The sequence below is a fragment of the Amblyomma maculatum genome, chromosome 2 (genome assembly GCF_055883805.1).
Source record: "Amblyomma maculatum isolate TAMU_Amacu chromosome 2, ASM5588380v1, whole genome shotgun sequence".
Classification (NCBI taxonomy): domain Eukaryota; kingdom Metazoa; phylum Arthropoda; class Arachnida; order Ixodida; family Ixodidae; genus Amblyomma; species Amblyomma maculatum.
In genome coordinates this window covers 184,636,309-184,662,900 of record NC_139345.1, presented here as the reverse complement: position 1 = coordinate 184,662,900, position 26,592 = coordinate 184,636,309, and the positions used below count along the sequence as shown (strand labels likewise).

At 49.7% G+C, this 26,592-nt stretch overlaps 1 protein-coding gene and 1 pseudogene across 1 annotated transcript; one reads left to right on the top strand and one right to left on the bottom strand.

Annotated features, from left to right (window-relative positions):
• Nucleotides 1–5,405: 5,405 nt before the first annotated feature.
• On the bottom strand, nt 5,406–6,356 carry LOC146200592 (uncharacterized). The gene has a single exon (XM_084592403.1). It carries the CDS (start codon nt 6,354–6,356, stop codon nt 5,406–5,408), a length of 951 nt encoding a protein of 316 aa, XP_084448529.1.
• Nucleotides 6,357–16,154: 9,798 nt separating this feature from the next.
• LOC146200591 (uncharacterized) lies at nt 16,155–20,117 on the top strand (annotated as a pseudogene).
• The last annotated feature ends 6,475 nt before the right edge of the window (nt 20,118–26,592 follow it).

Genomic DNA, 26,592 nt, shown 5'->3' with positions numbered 1-26,592 from the left:
CCAAAATAGACTGGCAGGGGGATGAAACTACCATACTGATCTTAGCGAACTCGGGATTGATGAGATCGTAATTGTCTTGTCTCATCGCGTTCAGCGATTCCGTCTAAAGTTAATGCGCGGGAATGATGTCCAGGGCTAGTCTTTTCCGGGCCTTGAATCGCCCCTTCTCTAGTTGGCCGTCCTGTGCCATCTCGTACTCGACGTGGCCCAGAGACGATGAGACAGATCCTTCCAAACTCCACTCTGTATCTAGCCTCTGAAGATTACCACAGGTTTGGGGGCTGGAGCGGGACCCAGCTCATAAATTTCTCGGATTATTGCTTTCTAGCCATATATTTCATTGCACAGGAGCCCGTGAACTAGCTGGCCGGACTCCGCCAGTTCTTTGGTCTCAAGGACCGGGTCCAGCCAGGGACGGGCAGGGGCGGGGTAGTCATGGCACCGTATAGGAATTACACCTCATTACAGACTGGTGCGGAGGCTGGGCGTCATATCGACCCGTTACTTCTTCACGAGGTCTGACAGTTCTTTCCCGGCCACACGGAAGTGCTCTACCCAGCATCAAGAAGTACCGCCTCCACAAGAATGTCCCACCACACACTGCGGCCCAACAAAATATTGCACACAGATATATCATCAAATAACTTCAACTTGGTTAATAAACACTGTATTTCTCCGCCTCGAGGTTTGCCTGGTAAAACAAAACAATGTCTGCCATGCGGACATTTCGGACATGCATGTCCTGGCGCTTACGAAGACGGAAGCGCTCGCGACACATCCTATCATCGCCTGGCGTTTCCAGCAACACGAGCAGCAGTTCGTCCCATTCCGTGCAGCGCTGAGGAATAGCACTGGGATCAGGCACAACACATTCACCACGTTCACACCACCCCGCACACTCCACTAATCCATCCATTCATCTAAGCACAACGAAGTGTACAAACAATTTGTTCTGGTCTAAGATTCGAACCCGAGCCCACTGCTTCACCGAAGCAGTGCCTCTGCCAACTGAGCTAATCGGGAAAAGTGTGCCATAAAGTTCCTGTGAACGTTGTATAGCTTTACTTTGTAGCTACATGGCTGCACTTGGGTGGATGGTAATGCGTAATTGCTCCCTTACTTGATTACCCCTGCACGTAACTGCATCTTTTGTTCATTGGTGAACGCTATAGCCGCTGTTCTGAGAAGGCTCCACAGCTAAATGCTTCACACGTATTGCAAGCAAACATTACCGTAACATGACCATAGAATGCTCATATATGTACAGAAAAGCATAACAATCTCACACACATCAAGGAGATAGTTTGTTAGCAGAGGTTATCACAACTAAGACATAGCTATATAGCGCATGGGAAGCCTAGTTAGTGTTTAGCCACATAGCTAGAGGACCCAAGGCATATTTCAAAGGCACTCGTGTATTGGCACTGTTGTCACATGATAAAAAGCCCAATCGAGAAAATAACCCGGCCCTGTCTACTATAGCATCCCTCATAGTGCATGTTCCTCTTGGGGGCGTCAACCTCTTCATTTTGCAATCTTGTAAAGGAAGGTAGGAAAGAGATATGAATGTGCGGTTATCATGGTGGCTCAGTAGTTAAGTTACAAGGCTGCTGACCGGAAAGATGCGGGTATGATGCCGGCTGAAGCGGTGTGATTTCACTGAAGGCAAGAGGGTACAGGCTGGTGTACTGTGCGATGTTAGTGCCTGTTAAAGTACCACAGATGCTCAAAATATTCACAGCCCTCCATTACAGCATCCCTGATAGCCGGAATTGCTTTGAGACGGAAAATCAGAATGGAACAAACGCGCACTACATATCACACCTCCTACGCCTTGCAGTAAGTGTCAGATAAGCAGACAGCTCGTGGCATCCTGACCAAGAATGACCTTTTTATTGTTTCGCCATAAAATATATACACAACCAGAACGGTCACATGATTTCTGTGAGAACTGGGTGAGGGAAAGTAAAGTACAGCGCTTATCTAGCGCGTATCGGCTGAAGGGGCGCGCACAGTGCGTATCAGGATGACGCCACAGAAGGTGCAAAACAGACCCTCAGTGATTAGTACGCTAGACTACTGTGCCCAAGGATGTGGGATCGAAATCCAGCCAATGAAACCCATTGAACCAAACCAAAAGAAAGCAATGTCTATCCCCCAGGCCTCGAAAACCTCATACTTCGTGTAAAGAAAGCACTTCCTTGGGTAACCACCCACTATAATCGTCCATGGCACCTTATTTTCCTTGAAAAGGACAAAGGCTGTCGTCGACTGCTTTCCGAGTCTTCTAGCTGCGATAACCTCAGGTTTCATCTTTTGGTTCAGTATATCCATAAGATCCGCATCCAAAAAGGATCCGTCCATATCATGAATGACGCCCTTGCCGCAATCCTCCGGCGCGGCCACGTATGCGAAAATCGGGACATCCTCTTCGCACTTCAAAGTCTAGCATACTTTGTTTTTCTCTCCAAGCTGGTCGTAGGGACCATAATGGTATGTTGCTTAGTATTCGGGATCACCATGTCCTCTTTTCCTTCATTTATCTGGACTCCTGACGAAGTAAAGATCACGCCATATAAATAGGCCCCACCTCTTTTCAGAAGCTTCTCAAGTCCACCACGTGGTGTGATGACGATCTTCCCGCTCCTTCCAGCAACCTTATATATTGTTTCTCGGCCGTCATAGCCGTCATCACCTTTCTCGCCTTTTTGAGCTGGCGCTGCTCGTTCTCGAGCAAGAGCTTCACTTGTACCCCGGGAGTAAGGTACGCTTGAACGCTTTTGTTCAGCGACGGACCGGTGTTCTAGAGGTTGCAGGGAGCGGCGTTCTTCATTTCGAAAGCGTTATCGTGGATAACCATTATTTTTAAGGTCGTCGTGCACCTTTCTTGCTCGGAAGAGCGCAAAGGGGGATTAAAGCATAGACGAGCTGCTCTGCTGAAGAGGGCGGAAGTGAAGGAACGTTTTTGGCCAATAGGGTGGGCAGACTCAAAATCCAGATATTTGCCGGTGTGTGTAGGTTTCCGAAAAACGATAGTTGCAAGTCCTTCCGGAGTGCGGAGAACGAGAACGTCAAGGAATGCGATCCTGCCAGCCACTTCTTCTTCCATAGTGTATTGAATAATGTTTTGGAAAGAGTTGAGGTGGTCCAGAAATGGTTTGGCGTCCTCGCGGGGAATTATACAAAAACAATCAACCACTTACCAAAAAGACTTTTGGACGGGGACTGCACAGCGGAACTTTCTACGGACTCAAGCGCGAGGTTGATACAGGTTACCGATACTGATGCACCCATAGCGGTGCCAAAAACGTGCTTGTTAAACTCATTGTTGAAGACGAAGTTTGTGTTTTTGAGACAGAAGCTGCGTAGAAAATTGGGCGGCCGCCCAGCATAACCCTGCCTGGAGCGCCACTAATGCTTGTTCGTTAATGCAGCCTCGACCCATTGGACCCTGGACTGAGGGTCCCCCACTGACTCAACAGAGTTTTTGTCCTCCTCCTCAAAGGCTGACTCTGTTAACAATATTTCTTACAACTGCAAGGTCCGAGTTCAAATAGGTTTTTTTTTGGTGCCACCCTGACCCCCTTGTCTATTCGATCCCCCTTGCAAAACCTTCTCCCTGACCATACATTAGTGGGTCTGAGTAAATTTGGCCCACCCCTCCTACACTTAAGGTACTTGTCAACAAATTCGTGTGCAATACTGCATTCCCATTTGCCGATGCAACTTGCTGAGGTAAGCCGTTGTTATTTCCAACACTGTGGCCTGGTCTGTTCTGTCATACCGGCCGGGAAAAAGTAAACGCGGATGAACTGGCAGGCAATCCTGATGAGAGTGCGTGAAAGGCATTATTTCATCGTAGTCATTATGCATATTTCCCAAACGTCCCTAAGATGGCAAAGTTCCCACCGCATTTAGAAAACTCCTTGTAGAATGGCAGACATATATGAGAGTTTTGAAGGCACTGTAAAGCGAAAATGACTGCATGACTGCTTCTGTAAACACTTTTACATTAAAGCGGTTTGCAAAACGGACTCTGTGCAGTATATTGCCAAGCCATGTTACAGGCTGTGTAACCAGTCTCAGGCTGCAACTGCAGCTCCTCCACCTCCACCGGGTACCCCTCGCTGCTGTTGTCTGCGTGAAATGATTCCACAAGGCATAAATGGTCAGGGGACAGTTTCAGCAGATCATGCAATCAGTAAATGTAATATCCACAGTTATTCGGTACAGAGGTACTATGAAGAACAGCACTCAGAAGAAAAACGAAGGTACAGAGAGTGAGGCTGCATTTGCAAACTCCAGCTTATGCATTCCTACACTTGTCCAAACTAAAAAAAAACGCTGAGGTCAACAAAAATTTGGAGGACGCTTAAGCTTCGCCTTCAAGAGTGCAACGCGATAGCGTTATTGCACCTCGTTCGCACCGCCCACTCATTCGCTCGGTATGCTCGAGTCACACAAAGACATAGTTTTCATACTCAACACTTTTAAGTGCACTGTACAATTTTTCTAATTATTTGTTCAAACAAGTGCTTCTCACAATCTACATTATCGCACTGTGTTGTACACACTACAACGTTTCTTGCTCCCGTGTTCCTTTAGCGTTCACACGCACTGAGTATGTCGGTCAGCACACACATACACACACACACACACACACATACATGAGCACACACATACACACACACCAAACTGGCATTTTCACTCATCGTAGTGTAAGTCATTTTGGACTCCTTCAAATCGCTCTTCTGGCATGACACACCTGGATGAATGTCGGTCGTTGTCTTCAAGAGCACTGTCATCACGCTATGATTGCGGTAGTGTGAACAGCACCCGTATCAGCATCATCCGCATTGGCATCCCCTCTGAATTCGTCAATTGGTGCCTCCTGTGGTCTGCGTTCTATTCCTTGTTCTTGCTTCCCTTCGACTTGTTGCTCTTCTGTTGGCTTCTTCTGCCCGACCGCAAGAAGCATCGCCTTATGGTCTGTGACATGGCAACTGCAGTGCTTGACCTCTTTAACCGTGCCCTGGTTATGGAACGCGAGATCTATACACGAATTGCAGTTGGTCGGTTCCGGGCGCGATGTATATACACGCAATTACCACACTGCCAAGTCGCACAGCACAAACTTCACCGTACTCGTAGACCCGTTGGACCAGGAAAACGTCCTCCGCCTGCACCTCTCGTTTGACATAAATAGCCGCACCGGCAGCGCGGTTGTCGGAGCGCTTCGCCGCACTGATGCAGCGATACCCATCGATGTCGTAGGGAGGCTTCCGGTCCATCCAGGTCGCGGTGAAACACAGTACGGTAGTGTTTGCGAGAACAAAATCCTTGTCGACGTCCAGAGAGTGTGCACCCAGGGAGCGCACGTTGACACAGCCCACGGTCACAAAGTATTATGCCAGCATCTTCTTGCACTCGGCAGTGATGGTCTGGAGACTATGGTTGCCGAGTCTCCTGAACTCGTCGGCAAGAGCGCGATCCGCGTTTTCCTTGAAATGGTGGAAGCGGTGGTCGTTGGCCTTGTTCGTAAGGTACAACCCGTCGATGGTGGTAACCCTGCTGAGAGCGACGTACACGAGCTTCTGATTGTGCGACTTTGAATAATCGACCACAACCTCATCGTAGGTGCCACCCTGAGATTTCTGAATGGTTATTGCGCTCGCCTGGACCACGGGGAATTCCTTGCGCCTGACGGTTATGTGGCCCAGATTATGTCCTTTCAAGTGGCAACCGATGGTGATGAGCTCGATGAGAACCCAATTACTGCAATTGTCAGGATCGTTGGTTCGGTAGCGTCGTCCCTTAAGCAGGGCCGCTGCACCCACACCAGTGGGAAACTCTATCCATAAGCGCAGGGGGTTGTCGTCTGTATCCCTTTGCACAAGCCTGAGGATCCCCACACTACCATTGACAAGGCTGTCCGATACGTCGATGTTCCGTATGACCATGTAGGGCTTCTCAAGGCATAGCAAGATGTTAGGGGCTAAGTTGGCCATCTGAACTTTGGACATGGTGGCGACTCTGACCTTGGCGTGCGTGTACTCCTCGTCGAACCTGTGCCCACAAATGGTGTCTGTAGCCGGGCAGTGTATCGCGTGTTCGGTACAGGCCTCGGCGGTCGCGATGTTAAAGGCGTCATCATCTTTGTTTGTGTAGAAGAGGCGCACTCCGGATGGGCACTTGTTGGCGGCTTCTTCGGTGGTCACAAAGCGGCTTTCCAAGAGAGACACCTCGTCCACAGTTAGCCCTATCCCGTCCCCGATCTTGGTCAGTATGGCGGCAAACCTCTCGTCGCTCTGGCGCACATCTTTGAGTTGGAAGTAGTAGAGGTTATGCCACGGCATACTTCCCGTATCAAAGACACTCGTGCAATTTAGACCTCCTATACATCTCACCTGCTCTGACCGGCGGAAGCTGCCTCCAGTCGTCGCATAGAATGACATCGAATCCGCCAAAGGGTTCCGTGTACTTAAGGCAGATTATGCGAAGTCTCCGATCAATCAGCACAAGCGTGTCCGCCGACATCATACTGATTTCGTTCATTATGACACACTTGATGTCTTTGAAGATGCAACGGAAGGAATTAGCGTCACTCGAGCTGAGACCCCTGTCTGGATTCTTGCCAGATACGACGAGTTTGAAGGTGGCATGCACTGTAACCCCACCGATTGCCACGGCTGCTTTGCCGGTGGTCGCACAACAAACGAAAGAGTTGATGCTCACATCCTGGTTTCCACTTCTGATATAGCGGTTGTAAACGTCCTATATGGTGCGTAGCACTAACGTCTTGCCACAACCGGCTGCTCCGGTAAAGACTTGCAAGGGCTCCGAGTCGGGCGTGGTCAGGCGATGAATGAATTCGCGCACGATCTCAAATTGGCCCGCATTCATCATCCTCATTCGATGTAAGTAGACGTCGGTGGGCATGATGTCCGTGCGCATCTGGACGGCTGGACATCTCGCGGCAGCCGCTTGAGCACTCTCGCGCTGAGTCTGTTGCACGGCCGTTTCTTGGCCAACTCGCCGAGGATGTCAAAGTCGTCATTTACGTCCACGAGTAGATCGGTCATCCTACGCCCCACCTGTGTGTGTGTGTCGAAAGCCTCTCGCTGAGAAACTTCTTCGTTGATTATGTTCTTACAAAGCTCTTCCATTTCTGCAAAATCAATGTGAGGACTGCTGAAGCGAGCGTTGACAGCCAGGATTTCCGACACGCAGTTGTCGTAAATTTCGACGAACTTGTTATTGTCTAGGATATCCACCTCGCGCCGAAACGGGTGAAAGAGAAGCACGTGCTCGCGCTTAAAGTTGAGCACGTCGGATACTGAATAGACGTGGTAGCGAAGAACCGCAGGGTGTGCTCTCGGTTGGCCGTTGTCGTTGAACGACGTCATCTGTTCGGCGTACGTGAGCGCAGCTTGATCCTCCGGGCGGTCCTCATACTTCGGTATGGTCGTCTTGCACCACACGTCCGTGCTGCTGTCATCCAACCCATCGCGATCCATCAGCTCCCGACTCTTGCGGATGCGAACTCGTTCCTCCGGCCACGAGGTGTTGGCTGTGACCACGACGCGACTCGCGTGCAACCTGCCGAGGCCGAGCGCACCAGGCCGCCTCCTGCGCGGACATCTCGACTGCTTTCAGCATCTTCACGCTGAGTTGTCGGAGGGCTTGAGTGTAGGGTACACTCGAGTGTGGAGATTCGTCCACGACGGCACGGAGGTCCTTGTGCAGGTTCGACATGCCTCGGTTTTCCTTATTCGACCACGTATGCCGCACACGCGTACACATTTAGGACGATCTGTACGTCCATATTAGAGTTCAGTACAGACGCTATCCACGGGTTGAAGAAATTGAAGTGAACTTGATCACAATTCCTTTTCAACATCAGAGTCGGGCGGGAAATGCTGGCACGTAGAATTGTAATGTACTCTTCGGCATCTGCGACGTTATTGTGGCGGCGCATATCCCCGATCGATTCGTAGACTGTTGTTTCAAGAGCGGTGTGAATGTTGTTGTATCTCTGCTTCAACTTCTTTTCTTCTTCAGTATGGGCAGGCGGAAATGGGATGATCACTCGAGTTTCTTCCATCGGCCAGAAAGGCGCGTTAAACCGACATTTTGTTCTGCCGTTCTTGTAACACGTCTGTGTGTGCTGGCGCGTCTGACAGCGAGGTCTATGAAGGCTTTCGGCGTCCAGAAAGATTAAATGTTCGGCCATACGAACTGTTTCGGGCATTTGTGGGCCAAGCTCCTCGTGGGGCGAGCCAGAGAAACAGATGAGCGTGAGCACTGCCCCGATGTTGGAATTCAATGCCTTTGAAGTACACAGTAAAACTTCAAAGGTTCTTCTTTTCTCTTCTTCAAATCTTCCACACCTCTCTAAGGTGCTGCTAGATTCGGCAGGCGACGTGTAGTTCACACGCAAGCACACTGAGACGAAGGACGACGAACTTGCCGTAGCAAAACGAACATTAACTTTATATAACAAGAACACGAAGCACAGGGTACAGAAAACTTATTCACACCAGACAGAGAGGCGACACATTTTACAAAAAGAGACTGAGCGAATAACTAGAGGCAAAACGAGAGCATAGCTCTTTTTACGACTTCTCAGTCGGGGCCTGCCTGCTACGCTGTCTTCGTCGATGACTAGCCTCAGCTCAAGAACCAGAACCGTCGATGGCTGCGCGGGGCGCTCTTAAATAGCCAGCGCAGAACCTTCTAGACGGGGAGGAGGAACGGAAAACAGCTTAGCGCTGCCAAAGCTATGCCTTCCCACCTTGGCCTTCTGGAGAGGCCTCGAATTTTCTCCAACATGGTCAGCACGCGCGGCCCTCCCGCGCGAAGCAAGGAGGAGGGCCGGGACCGTGCGGGGGAATGCACGCTTGACTCCGCGCATGGTGACGTGGGCGAGGAGGCGCAGCGCGGTGGCCGAGATGACGTAATCGGTCGCGTCGCTTTCTCGTAGCTTGGAGAACGTTCCATCGCCGTTTTCTGCGGCGCGCGCGCCGAAACATTAAAGAAAGGGCCACCGCGGCCTTACATACACCTTGACCACATAGGGGGCGAACGGAGAGAGTGTCTTGTGTTGCAGAATCTGCATTGTCACCCGCACTACGTGATCGAAGTACACTGAGCACACCACCGGGTCATCGCTCACGAGCATGGACTTTTCACAGAGGCGGAGCTGTTCGAATGGCACTTGCGGATGGTTTGCATCTATGTGAAGACGTTGTAGGAGCCTCATCAATCCGTCCCAGTGTATTTCAGAGGCAGACAGAGTAAGGAACGCAGCTGGCTTACCGAGCTGGCGGATCATGGCAAACACGTCCTGCTTGCGTCGGTGCCAGTACTGGACCGTGTTTGGCACACCGTTCATGAACGCCATATCATCATCCACCGCGTTCTTGACTCGGTCGTTCAGCTGCGCCTTGGTTACATTGGCCATGTCAGATGTGTTCCTGAAGAAGACGTTTACCGACGATGCAGCTCGGTTACGCATAACTTTGGCTGCCATATAGAGCACGTGGTAAGCTGTCACACCCCTGCGGTCAGTTCTCCGACATTCACTCGATGCCATGATGTAGACACTAGGCTTGCGGTCTGGGCTGATATTTCGAGGCTCACCGAGGCAGATTTGTGGAAATGACAGCTCCTCCGCGAGTTGATCATAGACAATGCGGACGGGTGTTGTTCCTTCCCCTAGCGCCACAAGCAGAACGTTGCTGTCGTCGATGATGAGTGTCTGTAGACCGAGCAACATGGCCAATGCTGTCTCAATCGGATTATGGTGGTCTACAAGATCGTCTACACGTTCGGCATTCTCGTCGCTTGGCTCTACCAGCTTGTCGCACAATTTGTCTGCCTTCTCTTGACTGATTCGGATGCCATAGTAGCGATATGACGTAGACTTCTCCAGGAACACAAGCCAGGGAAGCAACTCAGTCTTCTTGACCATGCCACGAATATACACACTCTTGAATATCATCCGGCGCTTAATGTGAACACACAACGCTTGATCTTCTTCGACATCTCGAGGCACCATTTGGACCGTTGTGTCGACGTTGATGGGCACGTTCACAATCGGACCTCTGATGGTGAACTGGCCGCTGTTGCTGTACAGCAACCTCCGAATCTGCGTAAAGGGGATTCGCAGTGACACACGTCGCTCACTCACGAGATCAATGTTTGGTAAATGCGCCGGCTTAGGTGGGTACGCATAGCCATTCGTAGTGGAGTAGTTAGGAATGCGATTTAGCCGGATGGTCTGCATGCAGGTGCGACACACCTCGAACCCACAAACATCCGTCCGAAATGCGTCGGCAACCACTGTGGCATGCGCTTCTGGAAGAGGCTTTAGGTCGTTCTTGTGCGAAAGCCGATCGCACACCGAGCAAGAGTAGCCAAATGGATTCTGCGTGAAGCATTTGTGAAACATGTTTGTTGCACTCGCGTGCTGGCTTTCACCTTTCCCGCGCTCGTTGTTCTGCCTCGGCTTCCCTGGCTCGAATTTCTGGACAGTCTTGCCGCTGTTGTCGTCTGGCTTGGGCCTCATTCCTCCACAACTCCGAGTTTTCCTACCGCTGTTGGCGCCGGGCCTCGGCCTCACGTGCTCTGAACTCGGGGTCTTCCTGCCGCTGCTTACGCTTGACTTCAGCTTCACGCGCCCTCAAATCAGGATTTTATTGCTGCTTTTGTCGCCTGACCTCAGCTTCCCGCGCTCGTATTTGGGGATTCATGTCACAGCGCTGGCGTTTGATCACAGCCTCCCTGGCTCTCAGCGCGGCGTTTGATTGTCGTTGCTGCTGTTTGGCTGCGGCTTCCCTTGCCGTTCGGCATGCATCTTCGGCACGTTTAAGACGCATTGCCTCGGCCTCCCTTACCCTGAATTCCGGGCTCACGGTCCGCCGTTGCCGTTTCGCCTGAACCTCTCGTTCCCGCAGCTCGGCGTTCCCACGCCGCTTTCGTCACATGGCCTCAGCATGGCGAGTTTTGGTCTCCGTCTTCTGTGCCTCCGTCTTGCGTGGCCTTCCTCGTGGTCGAACACCAGTTGACGGAGATGGTCCATCAGTGCTCGCCGGCGAGGAAGACACTGATGAGCAAGACACTATAGCGCTACCGGCACTGGTAGAGGCGCCGCTTCCATCACACGCGTCTCAAGAGCGAGCGCGCAAGGCCATGCAATACAACACCCGTCGACCTGCCAAGGAGTGTAAGACAATGCGCTACGGCGCAGCAATCACTGATGAGGCGCCCCGCGTCGGACTTTGTACTCACGAATCACGCGGTGAGCGCCGAGCAACGCAGCGTTCGGCGCGGAAACTAAACGTGCGCCTTCGCAAGCGAAACGAACCAAAGAACTCGGTGTCTCGGAGGGAGAAAGCCGGGCAGCGACGCGCCATGAAGGCGGACGCGATCATGGGGCTGACGCCTTGATGAGATCGTCCTCTATCTCGCTTGGGAGCACGACGCAGAAGCATGATTCCTCGGAAGCAGCTCGGCACACATCGCAGGGAACGCTTTCCCAGCAGAAGCGCTACGGCGCAGCGATCACGTCAGAGGCGTCCGGCATCAGACGCTGCACCTAGCAATCTCGCTGTGAGCGGAAAGAGGAGCCGCGTCGCCTAAACACCACTGTTTGAGTGACGCACGCTGGATGTTGGAAGGGGAGAGAGCGAGAAAACTTATTAAACGCGAGGGTATTGGGGCATCCTCGCACCGGTACCCGCGCGGCCCGAAGTGGAGAAGCGGGTGAGCGAAGATAGTGATCTAAAGAAAGGAAATACTCTTGATTCTACAACCCGTGAGGGTGCACGGCGAAACGTCAGGGGTGTTTGCCGCAAGATGGCTCTGCATGTGCGCAGAGCGCAGAAGAAATGCAGCGGAAACGTACTTCGCTACTTGTGTAACTGCGACTTCTGTAACAAGCTCATAATTACCGATATACACCGCAGTATAACGTTCTACGGCACGTTTCTAAGGCAACACCGCATTCACTAGAAGCGCTTTTGTACCGCTTTCAAGCATAGTGGTGCGGTTTACTTTAGACTATTTGTGGAGTGTAAACCGGAAAAAAACTGTATAAAGACTTGTGCGATGTGGTGCTTCCAGAACCGTTGTACAGAGCTGTGTACTTGTCCACAGGGGGCAAAAATGTTCTTCAAAGAGTGAAGAGGATGATGGTGCCGGCAGGGGTGAAAACGTTCTTTTTTAAGCTGCACACTGGAACATTGGAGGTAAAGAAATGGAAGGAACAGAAAGGGCTTTTTGTACCCTGGGGTGTCCACCGCATAATATGCAGGAAAGAGGAGACGATTGAACACGTGTTTCTCGAATGCTGGGATGCCGTATTTTTATGGGACGTGCTGCAGAGGACGCTTAAAAAAGAACTACCCATAAGCCCACATGGTATCCGATTCTTGCCAGTAGAAGCGAACAATGATACACCGTTGGATCTTTTGATGCTACTGGCTCTCCACAGCATATGGAAAAGCAGAATGGCTGTAGAGCACGGTGACGTCGATGCACGTTCAGCGAGACAGCTCTTTAGAGAGAGCATACGGGCATATGTGGACGAACAGAAAGCTTTAAAACTAGAGCCAGAATGGTTAGTTAGTTTTGAAGGGTTGTCACATATGAGGGATTTTTAATCGGACAACTTCAGCTAAGGAAGGCTGAAGCTTTAAGTCAATGCTTGATCTTTTATTTTGTCATGTTACTGATGTCACATGTGTCTTTTTTCTGTACGTCCTCGGTCAGGAAATAACGAAAAAAAAAACGTGGCTGAGTGGTAGCGTCTCCGTCTCACACTCCGGAGACCCTGGTTCCATTCCCACCCAGCCCATCTTGAAAGTTGCTTTTCATTTATGAAGTGCATGTCGGGATTTATCGCTCACTGCCAACGCCGCCGACGACACCGGCTTTTCTGCGACACGAGTTCCTTAACGCTACCGCGTTAAAAATTGGCAATGGCTTGGCTCAGCTAGGCAAGGTTATACATATCGATAGGTACAGTCTTTTTCAGAAGTATACGGCCCAAAGGTTTTGCTTCTAAGTCCCATAAGGTGGCTTGGTACACATCTGCACCGTCCGAAATCTCGTAGACGCTAAATATAGTCCCCATTCTTCTCTATGCTTACCCATATATTCTAGTATTGCTTCCAGGGGCTTAGCTAGAGTGCTTAGAAGCGAACCCCTTGGGCCGTATACTTTTAACAAAGACTGTACGTTTCCCTGACAGCTTGTTGCGGTAATGTATGTTTAGCAATCAGTGGGATCCTCTTCTGTTGGTTCTCGTTGACTGAACTCTTCCACAGGCACCTCTCGGCGGCTATGCTCTATTACGCTCGGAAGTCTGGCATCACCGTTTGGCAAGCCGTTCCACTCTCTGTTCTAGCGTCTCCGCTGCTCTCTTTGCCTTCTTACTCTCATTCTCTCTGCTGCTGCTATGCACCGCTTTATATGCTCTTCTGGCGACTGCGTTTTGACGGAGGCAAAACGGAGAGACGTCCGTGTACTGTGTGATGTCATTGCACGTTCAGGATCCTCAAGTGGTCGCACTTACTCCGTAGCACTCCACTGCTGCTCCTCTTCACCTCTTTCCACTTTATATCACACCTTCCTTCTTTCCATCACAGCGCGGTTCAGGTGTTCACAAGGTGCGTGAAATATACTGCGCCTTTCCTTTCCTGTAAACCAATATAAGATTATTATTACACCAGATTACTTTTATTATTATTGCGTTGTGCGCACTGTAACAACTCAACCCAGCTGATCAGCATCAGCTCCATGGAATGTGACAAAGTTTGTTCTCACGCGCGGTCATGTGCTCTTTCCTCTTCTCTGTGTGGCACCGTTGTGAAACAGATTTGTTCATTAAGCGTTCTGGTGTTATATAGGTGGTAGTGGTAGAAATATTTTATTGCCATTGGAACAAATAATGGGGGCGAAGCCCCCAGCATGGCACTTGGATGCTAGTGCCGTTTTTGTCGCATGGTTTTGGTCGCTTAATTGCAGGGTATACAAAGTGAAAATTAAGAGGCTGCCCTGAACAAATCTGCAGCCCGAATTCAGTTTGAGTTTTAACATTCACTCTCATGTGAACGAAATACGAAAACGCAATTTGTGACGTCTCTGAATGGAAATAGACACATTTAGTGATGTTTCTACTGTTTTTCGGCATAAGGCAGTGCCCGAGATGGAGTGCGACACCCGAGGTCTCGAGAAAGCCAGCGCATTCCAGCAGCTTGTGACAGCTACGTATAGGCAATAAATTGCGAGCGAGTGAAGCGGCGACCGCAGATCTGTTAGGTCACGTGATGTCCCCTCGGCACATTACCGTAGCCATCGCGGAGATTCATTTCCTGTACCTTAATCGCTCATCCGGTAATGGTGACATTCGCTGCTGGGAGAGGCCATGTACAGGCCTTGATGTAATCTTGGTGAGGACGGTTGGACGTCCTCTGGCCTGAGAAATGTTGACGCGACCACCTGAGTTTGCGTCGAATGGACAACTCTGCACGTCACATGTCGGTGGATTCAACAAACATATTCCCAGTTGTTCTAGGGGGAAGACTTACGCCACACTGTACGGCGATTTGGATTGCGCACTGGTCGGTACCTATGAGGAACAGAAAGAAGGAACTCCGGTTTTAAAACAAGCCCTGCCTGTGACGAGAACGTTTGTCTTAGAGAATGTTTTCTTGAGAAGAATTAGCACGTGAGAACAAAACCCAGACCTTTTCTATACTATTATGACTATAATGTGACAAGCTACAAAAAGGTTAGGAAATTTTTTCGTTAAGAGCTGATTAAAGAAATGCAGCGGCTTTTCATTGAAAACTTTTTTCAGTACTCATATGTATCGAACATTTAATTGTTAATTCGGTTAAGGACATCAACCTCTACATACCTGCATTTACGAGACCGCCAAACACGTTGCCTGTCTCCCCATCGTGTATACAATGTTGATTATTCCGTAAAAAAGACTTGGCCCCAGTCATCAACAGTTCCTGTGCTTATATGCCCGAGCAAATTCCAACATCTACTGGTAGTGCGTCTCGGTTAGATAAGACTTGCGTCGCGGCGGAATTTTGCAAGCCTGCTTCCTTCAGGCGTGTGGAAATTGTGTCAAAGAACACGTTATGGTCAAGTTCGTTGTTAAAGTCCTGCCACTCAAGAAAGGATCAACCACGTCCGCGAGAATTGTGTGATCATCGCTGTCATACGTTACCCTCCCACTCCGTGGTGTGTCATGTTATATTCGTTCATTTCGGAAAATGAACGGAAACTCGAGTTACCGCCGATTTAGACCTGCCTGTGAGGCGGCATATTTTCCTCTGCGCTGCACCTTCCACTTGGAGGGAGCAATGAATCTTCGTTGTTCCTCTGGAACGCGAGGTGGCTATGTGGTAGGACACGTAACATGAATCCAGGGGACGAATGAGGGACGGCTCACAATCACACTCACAATCTTCTTATTGGCCAACGGCGACACGGCGGGAGTGGCCTTTTTGTTTACGTCATGAACACACTTGAAGTGATGGTGTTGGCTACGGTCCAATCTTGAGCGGGGGCTGTGGGCGACGCGATCCGCTCACAAAGTAAAAATGCACGTCATCCTGTATGCGGCGGCCGGCGTGGTTGTCGCAGCAGCGCCGGCGCGAGCAACGATGAAGGAGGATGTACGAAGACCCCTTTGACTTGCATGACGAGCTGTTTGAACGGATGTACCGTCACGAGAAGGAGAGAGTGCAGTGGCTGTGCGAAGAAGTCGCTGATGAACCTTCAAGTGTGTGGCTGTGTGCGCTGTCATTACGGTGGCAGGTACTGTTTGCGCTGCGTCTTTTCTCCACTGTAGGCTACCGTTGGCAATGGGGCAAACATCGGCCTCGCGCTCCCGACGGTGAGCAACTGTGTGCGACGGGTGGGGGAGTCTATTTGCAAGGTTGGCGGACGGAAGAATTGGGTGCGTTTTCCCGTATGCAACAAGGAGAAGGCAGCGAAGGAAGCCTTCATTCACCACAGGAGCATCCCAGACGTTGTCGGCTGTGTCGACCGCACGCTCACTGTCATCAGAGCGGCCTGGGGCAATTCTGCACACAAAGGAGCTTTCTGGAGCCGCAAGGGGTGCTACGGCCATGATAGTGAGTAGACTTTTCTTCACCGCACTCCTCAGGCACAAGTCTGCACCCCAATAGTAGAGGGTGCCGAGAGTACGCTTCTGTTCGTGCCTGTTTCAGATCTGTGACGCCAACATAAAGATCATTGCTGTAGACCCCCGCTGCCCCGGATCGTACCACGATGCTTTCTCGTGGCGCTATTCCTTGCTACATGAAGATGTTGAGGCAGGCCTGCTGCGTGACGGCAAGTTTCTTTCGGGTAAGCAATAAAAAAACCTGTCGGTCTTCGGGCGATGCATGGTGTAATGTGCAAAGGTGCAATGTACAATGCATGGTGTAATGTACTCACTTTCTATGAAGCTGCATTAAGCAAATACACATTAAATCAACGTCTTTGTATTGCTTCTATTGCAGTTGAAGCATAGGACACACTACATTGTTGAAATGCACGGTATGCCTAGTTTAGTAAAAATGGTAGCAAATGTTTATGTGGTACTTGTTTTGAGTAGGAAAGTGCCTCATCGGGTAAAGCAAATTGAAGTTGCAAGGCTGGCCTTGCAGCGTTGTTTTACTTAAATATGACATTTGTGCGTTGTCCGCATATCCGTAGATGTCATGTTTGGCAAATCCTCGCAGTGGGGTACTTTGTGTGAATCTTGCGTTGTGCAGGGGAGCATGGTACGAGACTATTGTGGGCAAAAGGTGCAGGAGACTGCGACTACCCATTGGAGCCGTGGCTGCTCACTCAAGTTCCAGGGCGTACCAGTCCGAGCTCTCCCGAGGGGTTATACAACGCGGCACACGGCTCCATGCAGTCGGTGGTGGAGCGTTGCATAGGCGTGATTAAAAGCCGTTTCCGCTGCCTGCAAAGGTACCGGGCGCTCCACTATCGGCCGGACTATGCAACATACATCATTGCAGCGTGTGCTGCGCTGCATAACCTTTGCTCGGATTGCCCCATGCCCTTGAATGAGGAGGAGGCAGCTGGATATGACGACAATGGGTCGCCTCTACGTACCGGCTACTTGGTAGGGTAATGGTCGCGCCATACATACCTTCAAGGGAAAGCCGTACGCAGTTGTGTTGTGGGCCTTTTCGCGATAACGCCTCGTCAAAGGCTTGCACACCTGCGCATGGTTCGTCAACAACTGCGGCACCAAGCGCAGTGTAGCAGCCGGCCGTGATCTACCTTATGCAGCTGGCCACCTCGTCGTAGGCAGCCATGTGCCAACTTTGCCTCAACCTTGTGTGTATGCAAGGAAGCCTGCGGCGGCGAAGAAGCACGTACCCACACCAGCTGATGCTTCACTGGCAGTGCACGCGCCTAAACACCTTCATTTGATCGGCGAGTTGTACAGTCGGTGGACTTTCTCATTATCGAGACGTAACATCGGTCGAAACACCTTGCAAGTCAAAGGGGTCTTCGTACATTCTGCTTCGGAGTTGCCGTGCAGATGCAAACCATATATGTGTGAACCGTCACAAGGAGGCAGCAAATGCTTGTAATGCATGGTTGACATGCAATCAATGTGTATCCTTATTTAGTCGCATTTCGTACGTCTGAATATGTGGCAGTAAAACAAACTGTTTACAGTAGCATTGGTAGCTAATCCTCTAAGCTATATTAAATTGTACTCAATATGAACTGCACAGACACAGATAAGACATGAAATATAGTTCTCATTATTAGGACCTGTAACGGTAGTCAAGTTTCCACATATGTTAGAAGGAGATGAAGAAATGATACAAGGTGACCGGTAAATGACTACAGGGCGACACCACTTTCATGTTCGTTACACTTCAAAAGCAGGACAACACTTTTGCGCATGGAAGTGTGTAACGCAGAGCATAGGGTTCGCATATGAATGATTATTATTCCAAAAGCATTTTCCGCGCGTGGCATCAGAGCATTATGTGGACAAAGTTATCAGAGCACGGCTGCATAAGTGACACTTAGCAAAACAAAATGGTGCCAGAAAGCATTTCCCACCAAACAATACCACGGGACCGGATTACGCACCGCTCTCAAGCGGATCGCTCCTAAAATCACTCTTAAAGGCCACTGTCCTATCGGTCAGTTCTAACCGGCGGCCATACTGGTTTTCTGCGTCACCGGTGGACGTCATCTGACGTCATGAACACGAGAAAGAAACGATGACGTTGAACCAATTGAGAGCGTTTTTTGAGAGCGACAAAACCATGCAGTCTCAAACGTTTGAGAGCACAAATGGCGGACGTTTATGTGGCCATGCGCTTTTTACGTTGGCGGTGCGAACGGCGTAGGAGATTGCACGAAGACGGTTTTGACTTGCTGGATGAGCTGTTTCGGCGTCAGATTCGACTCGAGGAGACTGCGCGGTGGTTGTGTGAAGAACATGCCCATGAACTCGGAGGTTTGCTGGAGACGGTGCTCGTGGGGTACTGTGTGCGCTGCGCTTTTTTGCCTCCGGCGGATTTCAAGCAGCTGTTGGAAACTAGGTGAACGTCGGCATCGCGCAGCCGACCGTGAGCAAATGTGTGCGTCGTATGGCGGAGGCAATAGTCAAGGAATTGTCTCGCAGAAGGGGTGGGTTGGCTTTTCGGTAAACTGCGAAGAGAAGGCGGCGGCGAAGGAAGGCTTCCTTCGCCATGGCAGCATCCCCGGTGTCGTCGGTTGCATCGACGGCACCCTCATCGCCATCAAAGAGTGAAGGGGTGATGATGCATACAAGGCCGCCTTCTGGTGCCGAAAGGAACACCATGATTGTGAGTAGACTTCATCCTGTTTTTGATTGCGTCGTTTTCGGGCCTCGACAGCGGAAGTTAACAAGCTTGTACTCGTTTTGTCGCAGGTCTGCGACACCAACTTAAAGATCCTAGCTGTTGACCCCCGCTGTCCTGGAAGCGACCACGACGCTTTCTCATGGCGCTATTCTTGGCTGCGCGAAGACGTAAAACGAGGCCTGCTGGACAATGGGAAGTTCCTCCTGGGTAAGCAGAGAGAGCCTGGCTACCTCGGTTACATATATCAAGCTACAGCGTCACGTAGTGGGCACATCTGCGGAAGGTGCAATTTACTGTACGATACATACGTGTGGCGTGTAATGTCGTCCGTAATATTTTAATTAATAATAGCCGAAACACAAGACGCACACAACGCTCTTGAAAATCGCTTTTCCCACCCAAGAAACCAAGATAGAAGGCGTTTATGTTCTGCACGAATTAGGGCATCGCTTTTCTAAAGGGGTTGAGGTTACCCTTACTGCGATGCGCGGATAAACATGCCAAGCATGCATTTTCTGCATGCCCCTGAATGTCACGTTCAGGAAAGCCTGACTGTGGGCTTTTTGATAATGTTTCATTGTATATTAGAGCGAACTTGAATGTTGAGATCAACAACAAACGACTGGCTTAACTCTGCATAATTTTTGCGTATGCAGGAGACAGGGGCTACCCTCTCGAGCCTTGGTTGCTTACACCCATTCCAGGCCATCCAACTCCGTTATCACCTGAGGGGATGTATAACACGGCACACACCTCCATGCGCGCAGTGGTGAAACGCTGCATTGGCGTGCTTAAGAGCCGCCTCCGGTGCCTGCAAAGGTACCGGGCGCCCCAAAACGAACCAGAGCGTGCAGGTTACATCGCTGCAGCGTGTGCCGCGTTGCACAACGTGCATGCACACCCCCTTACCGGACGAGGATACAACTGACCCAGACGACAACGGGCCCCCTCTGGCAGCAGGCTACCAAGGCGGCGCTGGAAGCCGCACTGACTACCTGCGGGGACAAGCCGTGCGCAGGGATGTTGTTGACTGATTTCGGAGGACCCGTCTCCAGAGGCTAACATACCTGCGCACGGTGCGTCGTCAGCTGCGGCGACAAGTACATCGTCGCCAGCACTGACCACTTTTCTGTGTCCCCGTGTCAATGCGCAAGTGCCGGCTTTTTTTAACCTTGTTTCCTGTGTGTACTTGAAAGCCTCCGGTGGCAAACAGCTAGCGCTCACACCAGCTGCCGCTGCACTGACAGTGCACTCACCTGTATACCTACCGGTTCTTCGGCGAGTTCCTCGCATAGCCACTGCGCGCTGTTCTTGAGTCCAAACTGACACCGAAACAACTAGTCCAACAAGTCAAAAGCCTCTACGTGCACCCTCCTACGGCGTTGCTCGTGCCGTGTGTGTGTGTTTGTGTGTGTGTGTTGTAAACATGAATAAAGTATTCTTTAGCAAGCTTGCAAATGTTTTTGATGCTTGTGGGAAACAAAATTTGCATACTGAGGTCATTTTCGTAATCACGTGCATGCAATTTCCGGTTCATTATTTTGCTGCAACATTGCACTCAAATATTTCTATCGCGGTGGCTGTGAAACATACTGTATGTTATACACTTACTGGGCTAGTTTGTGCATGTTACTGTCGTAACGAGTTGGACAAACAGAAAAGAGATGCACAGCACACAGAATGCACTAAAAGACTAGTTTCCCGTATTTGTGTGCAACGCATCCCTACAATGCCCCGCGGGGGAGCCGCAGCGGTTAAGGCGCTCGACTACTGTGCCCAAGGACGCTGGATCGAATTCCGGCCTCGGCGGCTGAGTTTCGATGGAGGCGAAACGGCGTGGTTTTCGTGTGCTGTGCGATGTCAGTGCACTTAAATAACCCCAAGTGGTCGAAATTTCCGGAGTCCTCCACTACGGCGTCTCTCATAGCCTTAGTCTCTTTGGGACGTTAAACCCCACAAACCAACCATCCCTACACTAACATACTGCATGCAAGAGCAATCATAGTAAACTGCATGCCTTGACAGGTGCAGAAATTGTGCCATGCAGGAATAAGAAATTAGGCATTGCAAGGTTACAAGCTTTTATATTTATCATGGCTCGTAGCCAAGTTACACACATGTGCAGTATCACTAATTCTGTACATCACAGCTAAACGTTCAGCAAATACAAATTGCGTGGCTCTCAGCCAAGGAAGAGTACATTTTAGAATAAGGGAATGATTATTCTGTAACCATGTGAGCACACCCATATGGCTACAAAGAAAGGTAAACAGCTGGCACACAAACTTCCTGTGTAAAAATTTGTCCTGGTACTGGGTTCAAACTCTTCCTGCTTCACTGAAGCAGTAGCTCTGCCAACTGAGCTAACCAGGAAAAGTATCCCATAAAGTTCCTGTGAAAGGTGTACAGCTGTACTTTGTGGCCACATGGCTGCGCTTGGTTGGATGGTAATGCGTAATAACTCCCTTCTTTCAAAAATGTGTACGTGCCTTCAACTTCTGTTCATTGGTAAACACTATAGCAGTTGCGAGGAGAATTATGCACAGCTAAATAAATCATACATATTGCAAGTTACAAGGATCGTAACATGACCATAAATTTATTTATTCAGATACCTTAAAAGCCCGCTGGGGGCATTACATGGGGGGGGGGGGGGACATAAGCCAGTATACAATTATTTGTTAAACAATCAATCAATCAAACAAACTAACAACAAAAAACAAGCAATGGTGATGGTGAAGTAGCACTCATAAACAGAACACCCAGAGATAACAGCATTATATCCTAGAAATTGAGTATAATGTAATTGCGGTCAAAAATTCATGCAAAAAAAAGAAAACAGCGGTAGGAAAATGCTGACTGAAATAAAGATGATTCTGTTATCGTGGCGGTTCATTCCATTCTTTTATTGTTAAAAGTAATGGTGAATGTTTGTAATTCTGCGTCCGGGCAAAAACTGGGTTAATTTTATGGGCATGATCAACGCGATGTGTCGTATGGGAGGGGTGCAAAAATGTGCGACCGGGTGAACGGAGCGCTACTATAACATGCATGAAAATACAATAAACGGATGACCACACATACATGTAGATAGTGTGTGAGCAGACGTTTTCACAAGTACGAAACACCTATACAGCACATAACAATGCACGCGACGGACATAATAACATGGGAAGCCCAGTCGGGGTGTTTACCTACACAACTGAAGGATCCAGGCCTACACTCAATCACAGTGGGCACACTTCAATGGAGTTGAAACAAGGCACTCGTGTAGTGCGCACTGTTAGCACGTGTTAAAAAACCCAGTGGAGGAAATTAATCCAGAGCCATCTACCACTGCATCTCTCATAGCGCATGTTGCTCTTAACGTTAACCTCTGTATTTTGCAATCTTGCAAGGGAACGTAGAAAAAAGAGAAATGAACGCGCAGTCATCATGGTGGCTCAGTGGTTATGGTACCGGGCTGCTGAGCGGAAAGATACAGGTATGGTGCCGGCTGCAGCGGTGTCGTTTCGATTCAGGCAAGAGGAAAAAAGCTCGTCTACTGTGCGTTGTCAGTGCACATTAAAGAACCGAGTGTGGTCGAAATTTCCAGAGTCCTCCACAACGGCGTCTCTCGTAGCCCGAGTCGCTTTTGGACGAAACCCCATAAACCAAACCAAAAGAACACAATGGGAAATTGTAAGAAAAACACACACAATTAAACCTCTGCGTCTTGCAGAGGCTGTCACAAAAAAACGTGATAAGAGGTAAATATATATACAATAACTAGCCCTCTGCAACTTGCAGAGGACGAAAAAAAAACTATGTACATTAAAAACACAAAACCGACTGCATCTTGCAGATGGCGACATAAAAAAACAATTGTATGCAAATAAAGTAAAAAAAAAATAAAACCTCTGCATTTTGCAGATCTGTCAAAAAATACCATGCTTCAACAACAAAAAATTACGGTGTTGCGTGGGGCGGTGGCTCTACTTGGCTGCGAAAGATGATTAATACCACCCCCATGAGCTACATGAGCAACTCATGGAAGCGAGAATAATCAACTCGTAAACGCTCAGTAGCAGCCGAGATGCTGTCCACAGCTGTGACGAGGCGGTCCCGCGACAGCTGCTGCGGCGCGCTCCTGCAAATAAAGGAAGTTTGATTTAAAATAAAAACGTACCTGCAAATGGATATAGAGGTATATTTTTACCTCCACGTTATGTGTGAGGTCCTGAGGTATAATGTGTAGCATGTCTCATAACAGATGGTAATAATAAGTTCATGGAAACTAGTTGAACAGTTAATGCAGCTACATGACGTGCATTGCTCAGCTTCAGCTGTGCCAATGCGATGGGCGCTGTGTACACGTACCAGCCTGCTCTCTTCAATGGAGCTGTTTAACGCGTTCAGGATCTGGGTGTAGAACGCGGCGTCTTGGTCCGCCGCCACGTCTCCTGCAGCAGCTCCTCGACCTCCTCTCCAGTCCGTCGCCTGCGCCTGGGTGGTGGTGGTGGACTACGTGGTTCAGGCGGGCTCGTTGGTCCAGGCCGCCTCGGTGATGTAGGCTGCCCGGTGGTGAAGGCGGCCCCAGTGGTCCAGGCCGCCTCGATGGTCCAGGCCGATCGGTGGTCCAGGCTGGCTTTGCGGTGGTGGCAGGCTTAGAGGACTGAGCACAGATTGTGAGCCTAGCTGGCTCAGAGGGGCTGTAGAGAGAAAACAGCACTTATACAATGCAGCATGCTGTTGAATAAGGAAACTGTTTGGTGGTTTGTCTACAAATACTGACATGTGCACAAGGGAGCAGTAAAACTTTAATGCAGTCGCAGTCATTGAAATTTTAGGAGCACTATTTCATCGCAGTCGTTATGCACATTTGACAGACCACACCAATACGGCAAACTTCCCACTGCAAGGACAAAAGTCTTGTACAATGGCAGATACAAATGAGTTTTTTAGGCACTGTAAAACGGTTGTGACTGCTTGGCCGCTTCTGTAAACACTGTTACTTTACAGCGGCTTGAAAAAGTGACTCTATGCAGTCTGAATATTGCCAGGCCAACTCACAGGTTGTGCGGCCAGTCTCATGCTGTAGCTGCAGCTCCTCCACCCCCACGTCGGGAGGGTAGTCCTCGCCGCTTCTGTCTGCGTGAAATGACTCCGCAAGGCATAACTGGTCAGTGAACAGTTCCAGCAGAGCATGCACTGTGTCAATGTAAAGTCCATTGTTATTCGGTAGAGATGCACTATGAGGCTGCTTTTGCAAACTCCAGCTTATGGATTCCTACACTCGTTCAAACTAAAAAAAACGCACACAGTAAGGTCAACAATATAAATAAGCTGCAAGGCTAGCACAACAAAAGTTGAAATGGTCCACCTACCATTAGAGGAGGGTGCCTCGGCCTGCATACCGCTGGTGCCAGGCGCGCTGCTCACCGCCCCCCTCGCCGCAGCGGTCGCCTGTCTCGGCGAGAGGGCAGAGCGCACAGCACATTCATACATGAGCATCTCTAAAATCATCCTACGGGTACGTCGCTAAAAGTTTACATGGCCCCGAGTTGGCCCTGAATACGTGGCCCTGATGCAGTCAAAAACCGTCATTATCAGCAAGAAGCAAACTTTACAATTTTAACGTTACCGTGCCTTACTAACGACAATGCACACATCTGCTGCTACTGCGGATGGAAGAGAGGCGGAACCACACTTGCTCCGCTCGCCCTTCCCATTTGGTTGATGATACGACCGCCCGACCCAGAAAGCTTGACGCCTCCCGTACCTCTGCGACAGAATATGGATTGGCAAGTTTAAGGGACGTTCGACGGGCCGAAGTTGACATGCTCACCCCTGCTCCCCCCGAAGTATGGCAGCTCCCCCCTTGGCGCGGCTGCACAACACGTCCCATCAGAGGGAAGCAGTCTTTTGAACCGGGCCCACGGCATTCAATACAGACACAAACTCTTCACAGAGGTGGCTCCTGCGACCTGCTGTGTATTCGGGTGATAGCGGAGAAGCGGAGCATGCCAGGGGTGACTCTTGCTCCAGGAAGTCTAGCATGATCTGGATCTGGCCGGTAGACATCCGAGGCCCTTTCGCACTCTCTTTGCCGTTCGCCATTTCGAATGATTAACGATTTACCACATTTGCGTGGAGGCAGTTTGGTAGGGAAATCACAGGGAATTGCAGGAAATCTACAACTTGGCTTCCCTGTACGCTGGGTTGCCATGCGAATATACACGCGAACTCAGTGCAGTTAGGAAGGAGAACAGCGACCGAGACTACTGCAGCTGCTTTCCTAATCTTTCTGCTCGTCCTTGTTCGTAGCCCCGGGTCGTGTTCTTTCTTTACTTATTCACTTCTGTGCCACAGACGGACGTAAACACGTCATCATTCGGCCGCACAACTTTCCTTTTCTTACTCCCGACACCTGGTACTTCATCACCGTCACGTATTTTGTACAGAAAACATTTCACAACCACACTTCATATACCTATCTTCAAAACAGGCTATGGCCTCTCACAGGGCACCCTTAAACCACTTTTACAATGGACAGCAAGCACCGACTGACAACGCTGACTTTCCTCAACAAGTTCTTCGTAGATTTTCGTGCCTAGTGATCCTTGAGAGTATAGCACTGCAGACCTCCAGCCTCTACCACTTTTCTGTGCACTCTTAGCGCCTCGAAGACATGCAAAAATACAGGCATATCGGCTGTTTTATTTGCAGGCCGCCATGTTCACGCCTCGCTGTCGACATCAGACCCTCGCGGTGCAAATAGTTACCTAAGAGCACATTTAATTGTAATACTGAAAATGCTATTTTTACTTGCCATTTTTTAGCTTCAAACAATGTTGCTTAGGTAAATAAAACATTTATAATTTTATTCGCGTCGTTTTCAAGAAACGCTTTGCACAAGGCCTTCTTATGGTGCAAATAAGTTTCCGGGGTGGGCTCTGCTATTAATCACCCTACCTTGCTTGTAATTGGGCAAAGCCGCGATGTCGTCACACTTCACATATCTGGGCCTCATCGTTTTGAACCCACGCTCTCAAACGTGAGAGCGAATTTGAGAGCGGTGCGTAATCCGGCCCCAGATAATTTCTTGCCCTAGCCGAGCGCGGCAAGTACTAGTTGTTGTGCATTGTGGTACTGGCGTTCCAACTGTGTATGACTACCGCCACTTCCTGTATTTATATTTGGTTTGAGCATCACAGTTTGCCCTACATTCACGTTGCTCAACGTCGTCATGTAAGAAGCTACGCGAGGAAAAAGAGCTCTCTTTGCTCTATCACGTGACTGACTGCCTGTCCTGCTCATATGCTTTTGTTACCACCAAACAGTTTTTCTCCACACTTCTACCGGGGAAAAAAATTAAAAAGTGAAAAAATAAAATAAAAAATGATCACATAACAATGAAAGCGAATGCTTTCACGTTACTGTACTTCGCGGCACTTCAGTGGTCATTGGAATATGTGCATTGTAAGCTCGCATGATATACATCACCGGTTATGCATACTTGAGGAGTGGCGCACAATAAAGAAAAGAGAAAACAAATGACGAGGTCACAAGGGCAGTAATCGCAGCTGGAGCACATTCCAGCACCAGGTAAGCTGAGGTGAACAATGCAATAAGATGACCTGGCACTGTGTACAATTGCTGCGCTAACCAGTGGCCACAATTCTGCACAACTGCAAAATCTGTATCATGCACA

Coding starts and splice junctions, on each gene's coding strand:
- LOC146200592 (XM_084592403.1), bottom strand. CDS start 6,356: ATGCCGTGGCATAACCTCTACTACTTCCAACTCAAAGATGTGCGCCAG.